Source organism: Hemitrygon akajei, unplaced genomic scaffold (genome assembly GCF_048418815.1).
Source record: "Hemitrygon akajei unplaced genomic scaffold, sHemAka1.3 Scf000069, whole genome shotgun sequence".
Classification (NCBI taxonomy): Eukaryota; Metazoa; Chordata; class Chondrichthyes; order Myliobatiformes; family Dasyatidae; genus Hemitrygon; species Hemitrygon akajei.
The window spans coordinates 640,553-648,737 of record NW_027331955.1 but is presented as its reverse complement, the minus strand read 5'-3'; the positions used below and the strand labels follow the sequence as shown (position 1 = coordinate 648,737).

Genomic DNA, 8,185 nt, shown 5'->3' with positions numbered 1-8,185 from the left:
TAAGGTTCTGAATTGGAGAAGGGCCAATTTTGTGGAAATGAGAGAGGATATGGGAAGTGTGGATTGGGTTAAGTTGTTTTCTGGCAAGGATGTGTTTAGTAAGTGGAACACCTTCAAGGGTGAAATTTTGAGAGTGCAGAGTTTGCATGTTCCTGCCAGGATTAAAGGCAAAGTTAACAGGCATAGGGAACCTTGGTTTTCAAGGGATATTGGTGATCTGGTTAAGTAGGTGTTCAGCAGGTATAGGCAACAAGGAACAAATGAGGTACTTGAAGAGTATAGAAAATGTAAGCGAATACTAAGGAAGGAAATCAGGAAGGCAAAAAGAAGACATGAGTTTGCTTTGGCAGATAATGTGAAGGTAAACCCAAAGGGGTTCTACAAGTATATTGAGAGTAAAAGGATAGTAAAGGACAAAATTGGTCCCCTAGAAGATCAGAGTGGTCGTCTGTGTGTGGAGCCTCACGAGATGGGGGAGATCTTAAACAGTTTTTTGCGTCAGTGTTTACTCAAGAAACTGGCATAGCGGATATGGAATTAAGGCAAACAAACAGTAGTGTCATGGAACATATAGACATTAAAGAGGAGGAGCTCCTTGCTGCCTTATAAAGGTAGATAAATCTCTGGGCCTGACATGATATTTTCTCAGACCTTGAGAGAGACTAGTGCAGAAATTGCAGGGGCCCTGGCAGAAATATTTAAAATGTCCTCAGCCACGGGTGCAGTGCCGGAGGATTGGAGGGTAGCTCATGTTGTTCCGTTGTTTGAAAAAGGCTCCAAAAGTACACCAGGTAATTACAGGCCAGTGAGCCTGACATCAGTAGTAGGTAAATTATCGGAAGGTGTTCTGAGAGATCGGATATACAAGGATTTGGACAACCAAGGGCTGATTAAAGATAGTCAACATGGCTTTGTGTGTGGTAGATCATGTTTAATGAATCTTGTAGTGTTTTTCGAGGAGGTTACCAAGAATGCATATGAAGGAAAGGCTGTGGATGTTGTCTACATTGACTTTTGTAAGGCCTTTGACAAGGTCCCACATAAGAGGTTAGTTCTAAAGGTCTAGACACTAGGTATCCATGGAGATGTTGTAAACTGGATTTGAATTGGCTGTGTGGGAGAAGACAGAAAGTGGTAGTGGATTATTGCTTCTCAGACGGAGGCCTGTGACTAGTGGTGTGTCTCAGGGATCTGTGCTGTGACCATTGTTGTCTGTTGTCTATATCAATGATCTAGATGATAATGTGATAAATTGGATCAGCAGGTTTGTGGATGACACTAAGATAGAGGCGTTGTGGACAGCGAGGAAGGCTTTCAAAGCTTGCAGAGGGATCTGGACCAACTGGAAAAATGGGCCAGAAAATGGCAGATGGAATTTAATGCAGACAAGTGTGAGGTGTTCCATTTTGGAAGGACAAATCAAGGTACGACATACACAATAACGGTAGGGCACTGAAGAGTGTGGAGGAACAGAGGGATCTGGGTTTTAGATACGTAAGTCCCTGAAAGTGGCGTCACAGGTAGACAGGGTTGTAAAGAAGGCTTTTGGCATCCTGGCATTCATAAATCAAAGTACTGAGTATAGGAGTTGGAATATTATGGTGAGGTTGTATGAGACATTGTTGAGGCCAAATTTGGAGTATTGTGTGCAGTTCTGATCACCTAACTATAGGAAGGATATCAGTAAGTTTGAAAAAGTGCAGAGAAGATTTACTAGGATGTTGCCGGCTCTTCAGGAGTTGAGTTACAAGGAAAGATTGAACAGGTTAGGACTTTATTCCTTGGAGCGTAAAAGAATGAGGGGAGATTTGATAGAGGTTTACAAAATTATGAGGGTATAGACAGGGTAAATGCGAATAGGCTCTTTCCACATAGATTAGGAGAGATAAATATGAGAAGATGTGGCTTCAGTGTGAAAGGGGAAATGTTTAGGGGGAGCATTAGGAGGAACTTCACTCAGAGGGTGGTGAGAGTGTGGAACGAGCTGCCATCTGATGTGGAAAATGTGGACTCACTCTTAAGCTTTAAGAATAAATTGGATAGATACATGGATGGGAGAGGACTGGAGGGTTATGGACTGGGAGCAGGTCAATGGGACTAGCGGAATAAGGTTTTGGTACAGACTAGAAGGACTGAATGGCTTGTTTTCTGTGCTGTAGTGTTCTATGATTTTATGATTCTATGGGGAGGAGAGTTCCCACAGGCGAAAGGGGGATGGGGATGGGGAAGCAAGATCCCAAAGGAGGAAGGGGGATGGGGAAGAGAAATCCCACAGGAGGAAGGGGGATTGGGTAGAGAGATCCCACAGGAGGAAGGGGGATGGGGAAGAGAGATCCCACAGGAGGAAGGGGGATGGGGGAGAGAGATTAAACAGGATGAAGGGGGAACGGGTTGAGAGCTCGGCCAGGAGGAGGAGGGATGTGAAAGAGAGTTCCCACAGGAGGATGTGGGATTGGGAAGAGAAATCTCACAGGAGGAAGGGGGATGGGGAAGAGAAATTCCACAGGACAATGGGGCATGCCAAAGAGAGATCCGACAGAAAGAAGTCCATGGGGTAGAGAGATCCCACAGGAGGAAAGGGTATGGGGAAGCGCGTTTCAATAGCAGGAAGGGATGGGAAAGAGAAATCCATAGAAGGAAGGGGGATGTGGAAGAGCGATCTCATAGATGAAAGGGAGATGGGGAAGAGAGATCCCACAGGAGGAAGGGGGATGGGGGAGAGAGATTAAACAGGATGAAGGGTGTGGGGAAGAGAGATCCCACAGGAGGAAGGGGGATGGGGGAGAGAGATTAAACAGGATGAAGGGGATGGGGAAGAGAGATCCCACCGGAAGAAGGGGGATGGGGAAAAGCGATCCCACCGGAGGAAGGGGGATGGGGAAGAGAGATCCCACAGGAGGATGGGGGTTGGGGAAAAGCGATCCCACCGGAGGAAGGGGGATGGGGAAGAGAGATCCCACCGGAGGAAGGGGGATGGGGAAAAGCGATCCCACCGGAGGAAGGGGGATGGGGAAGAGAGATCCCACAGGAGGAAGGGGACAGGGAAGAGAGATCCCACAGGAGGAAGGGGGATGGGGGAGAGAGATTAAACAGGATGAAGGGGATGGGGAAGAGAGATCCCACAGGAGGAAGGGGGATGGGGAAGAGAGATCCCACAGGAGGAAGGGGATGGGGAAGAGAGATCCCACAGGAGGAAGGGGGATGGGGAAGTGAGATCCCTCAGGAGGAAGGGAGATGGGGAAGAGGGATCCCACAGGAGGAAGGGGGATGGGGGAGAGAGATCCCACAGGAGGAAGGGGGATAGGGAAGAGAGATCCCACAGGAGGAAGGGGATGGGGAAGAGAGATCCCACAGGAGGAAGGGGGATGGGGAAGAGAGATCCCACATGTGGAAGGGGGATGGGGAGGAGAGATCCCACAGGAAGGGGGGTGTGTGGAAAAGGCGTCCCACAGGAGGATGAGGAACGAGTAATAGAGAGCCCACAGGAGGAATGGGGATGGGGGCAAGATTCCAAAGAATGGAAGGGGGTTTGGGATGAGATGTCCCACAGGAGGATTCCAAGGGTAAACGATAATGCTACAAGACGAGAGGATGCAGAAATTTTTTGTACGTGTGTGTTGGGTCTGAACAGAGGCCCAGAGGAAATGCGCCCTCGCTCTTTGCGTATCTGGAAGTGAGCAAAGTCACACACGGGGAATGGCAGTGGGAGGAAAATCTCACAATGATATTTCTTCCCTTCTCACTGGGACAGTGTGCTGACGGTCTCTTGTCCCTCACCGAGAAGGGGGTGTGAATCTCTGATCCACCTGCTGCAGTCTGTGTCGGTCTGGGTGTCAGTAACAGTGAGAAGGAGCATTGTCAATGGACGTGTCACAGGCAGCGAGAAACACGGCCATTCCTGTGATTTACTACCATTAAACCAATGGCCGTTGTTCACTGATCTGATGAAGTCTCCAACATACCTTCACAAGGAACCACAGAACCCTCCCGTCCTTGGGGAATTACTGACCGATCCCCTGGGCATTTGTCACAATTCTTCACAATCTGATTTACTACAAATTTACCAAAATTCCTTTACATTGAAACAACACAATGAGACAGTTTCACGGTTCAGAGTGAGAGACAAACCAAGTTACCTCAACTCCTGGCACTTGTGCAGCCCAGGTCCCAGCCGCTGGATTCCTTCACACTGAATGTGGCATTTCTCCAGGTCGAGGTGTTTTATTGTATCACAAAGTCCGATGACATGAGACAGGACCACGCAGTCAATCGGGGTCAGTGTCATTCCACGGAATGAAAGTGTTTCCACAGATCCCAGTGCGGCCTGAGCCAGTCCACGATTCTGAGACTCAAACAGGTAGTGCAATGTGTTCAGGAGGCTCCTTTTACCAGCTTCACTCCATGTGTTTCCACTCTGGCGTTTAACCTCCTCCTTCACCCAGTCAATCACCCGGCAGGTTGTTTCATTAGGAAATGGACCCAGAAACTCCTCCAGGCCCCGAGCTGTCATTGGGGAGGAGAGACCAGCAACAAAACGGAGGAATACCTCAAATCGCCCATCTGTCGTGCTGTGGACTTCTGTAAGGAATTTCAGGATATCCCCGGGATGCGGATTCAGGAATTGTGCGACTGCAGCTACAAACTCTTGGATGGTGAGGTGTGGGAATGTGTACACCACGCTCTGAGCAGAATCCTCTCTCTCCAAAAGCTCCATCAGGAACCCGGACAGGAACTGCGAAGGCTGCAGATTGAACTCGATCAAATCTCCTCCTGTAAACACAATCTTCTTCTCGGACACCCCTCTGAAGGCCATCTGACCAACCCTGAGAAACACATCACGGGGGTTCTCAATCTCACGGCCGTGGTTTTTCAGGATGTTGTAAATATAGTAGGAGTACAGTTGGGTGATGGTCTTGGGAACTCGCTGCGGGTCCCTGACTCTTTGTGTGAAGAAGGGGCCCAGTGCCAGAGCAAGGATCCAGCAGTAGGAGGGGTTGTAGCTCATGGTGTACAGGATCTCGTTTTCCTTCACGTGTTTGAAAACAGCTTCTGCCACCGTCTGATCTTCAAAATACCTGATGAAATATTCCTTCCGTTCCTCACCAACAAATCCCAGGATTTCAGCCCAGACACTGATGTCTGCCTTTTCCAATAAATGTAACGCAGTGGGACGGGTGGTCACCAGCACTGAACACCCTGGGAGCAGCTTGCCCTGGATTAAACTGTACACAATGTCAGACACGTTGCACTGGAATTCAGGATCTGTGTACTGTGATTCTGTGTCTCTCCGACCATCAACAAAGTTGATTTTGTCCTTGAATTCATCCAATCCATCGAATATAAACAGCAGTCCCTCTGTGTGTTTCCAGACCTCTCCCAGGATATTCCCAAAGTAGGGATACTGATGCAGAATCAGTTCTTTCAGGTTTATTCTGCAGTTAATGGAGTTTAAATCCCGGAATTTGAAACTGAAGACAAACTGGAACTGTTGGTATATTTTCCCCGTGGCCCAGTCATAAACAATCTTCTGTACCATTGTTGTTTTCCCGATCCCCGGGACTCCGGCCACTGCTGCGGACATCCCGGATTTGTTTCCAAAGAAATATCTTTTCAATTTTTGAACAAAGCTCTTCTCGAATAACTGATCAGTCCGGAGTTTTTCCAGTTCTCTGTGGAGATGTTTCTGTCTCCACTCCTCGTGGTCTCTGCCTCTTGCCAGCAGCTCATGTTCCACCAGTGTCCGATCTCGAACAGTAGAAATGACCGTGAGCTCAGCGTATCGATTAACCAGCTGGAAAACCTTCACCTTCTCCCTCATCAGGATCGTGTTCACTCTCAGTTTTTCAGTTTCTGCCCACAGAGTCTCCTTGTGTTTCCTTCGAACATCTTATGACGGACAGAAATAGGTTGTCAGTGCCTGATCTGATGAACATGGAGCTCACAACATATTTTATTTAATAAAAAAACTACTCGTTAAATACACTGTTTGTGTGAAATCGGGTGATCAGAGATTACAGTGTCTGAAAATGAACGATTCTGATCAGATTCAGATCCGCTGTTAAAGGCTCCACCCTCCCCTCTGTTGGTAGTTTGCAGATTCCCCGGTGTTCCAGTGAGCACCAAGTGCACACGTGATTCTGGAGAGGAGAGTGTTGTGTGGAGCGGGTGGTTTCACTGCTTTCACTGCTCAGCTTCTGCTCAACTGTGCAACCCTGCAGAGGGTAACAGTGGGGGGGGGGGGGCATTTACTTGCTCTACTGACTTTTACTTTTCTGACAATGGACCCCATGTTCTTGACACTCCTTTAGGATGAAGCTGTCAGTACTGAGTCACAGAAAAGGAACATAATTTCAGTTTCCTTTTCCAGGCTGAGCCAGTCACGATGTAACACACCCTGCACTGGTCTACAGTCTCTTATTCTCCGAGGAGCCGGTACATGAACCCAGGCAATTCCCCGATGATGTGCGGAAGAGCAGGAAGCTGAAGAGGATGGCAGTGGTAATAGGGAACTCTAAAGTCAGGAGGGCAGGTAGGCGATTCTGTGGACACCGATGGTACTTTGCCTCTCAGGTGCCATTGTCCGAAATGTTTCTGGACGCGTCCACAATATCCTGAGAAGGGAGGTTGAGCAGCCAGAAGTCGTGACAAACATTGGTAACAACGACATAGGAAAAGCAAAGGGAGGAGGTCTGGAAAACCGAACACAGGGGGTTAGGAAAAAAGCTGAGGAGCAGGACCTCAAAAGTAGTGATCTCAGGATTGCTGCCTGTGCCACCCGACAGTGGCAATAGGAATAGAATGAGGTGGCAGAGAAATGTGTGGCAGAGCATTTGGAGCAGGGGGCAGAAATTCAGATTTCTGGATAATTGGGACCACTTCCGGGGCAGGTAGGACCTGTACAAAAGGCACGGGTTGCACGTGAATCCGATGAGGACCAATATTCTTACGGGCAGATTTACTGGAGCTGTTGGGAGTGTTTTAACCTAAAATGGCCGGGGGACTGGAACTAGGATAATAGAGCTGTGGATAAACCCGCAGTTTTACAAGTAGGTTTAACATGAATGTAAGGAAGGACAAGCCAATGACTGGGTTCAAATACAGATGAAGCAAAGTGTTAAATTGTACCGCATAGACAAAATTCAAAATGGCGCAGATGGAGAACTGAACACATTGCATTTAGAATAAGGTGGACGAACTCTTGGCGGAGTTAGAGATTGGTCGGTATGACGTTGTGGGCATCAATGAGTCGTGGCTGAAAGAAGACCATAGTTGGAAGCTTAACGTTAAAGGATAAACGTCTTGTCGAAAGGACAGGCAGGAAGGCATAGTCGCTGGTGGTGTGGCCGTGTTGGTTCAAGATGGAGTCACATCTTGATAAAGAGGTTACATCGGGTTAGAGAATGTTGAATCTTTGTGGGTGGAGATAAGAAGCTACAGGGGTTAAAAAAAGCTTTATGGGAATCTTATATTGGCCTGCAAATAGTAGCGAAGGTGTGGGGTTGAGATTGCAAAGGGAGCTGGGAAAGGCGTGTCATCAAGGTGATGACATAATTCAATATGCACGGGGAATTCGAAAATCAAACAAACTTCAGGAGTCGGATCACAAGAGAGGGAATTTATTGAATACCTACGAGAGAGCGTTTTAGAGCAGCTTGTGCTTGAGACTACTCAGGAAAATTCTGTCTTTGATTGGGTGTTATGTAATAGCTCGGATCTTATAAGGGAGCTTAATGCAAAAGAACACAGAACTGGTAGTGATCATAATATGAGTGAATTCATACTGAAGTTTGAGAGGGAGAAGCATAACTTATGTTATCAGTATCGCTATGGAATAAAGCGAATTACAGAGGCACGAGAGGGAAGCTTTCCCAGGTAGATTGGAGAAGGATACCAGTGGAGATAACGGCACAGCAGAGATGGTTGAAGCTTCGGGGAATAGGTCTCAAGTTGCAGGATAGATACGGCCCACGGAGGAAGAAGTTCTCAAGTGTCACGTGCAGGCAACCATGGTTGACAAAGGAAGTTAAGGATTGCATAAAAGCCGAGGAAAGGCCATGCAAGATAACAAAAGTGAGGGAAAGTTGGATGAATAGAAAACTTTTAAAATCCAACAAAACGCAACTAAAAAAGCGATAAGAAGGGAAAAGATGAAATATGAGGGCAGAAAAGCCAATAATATAAAGCA

General features: G+C 47.5%; 1 protein-coding gene across 1 annotated transcript in view; it reads right to left on the bottom strand.

The window, feature by feature from the left end:
- Positions 1-4,058: 4,058 nt before the first annotated feature.
- Positions 4,059-8,185, bottom strand: part of LOC140722108 (NACHT, LRR and PYD domains-containing protein 3-like) — a 31,089-nt gene continuing 26,962 nt past the window's right edge. Inside the window, exon 8 of the mRNA XM_073036905.1 lies at positions 4,059-5,886. Within this exon, the coding sequence (XP_072893006.1) occupies positions 4,133-5,886 (1,754 nt within the window). The 3' untranslated portion in view covers positions 4,059-4,132. The remainder of the gene's footprint in view (positions 5,887-8,185) is intronic.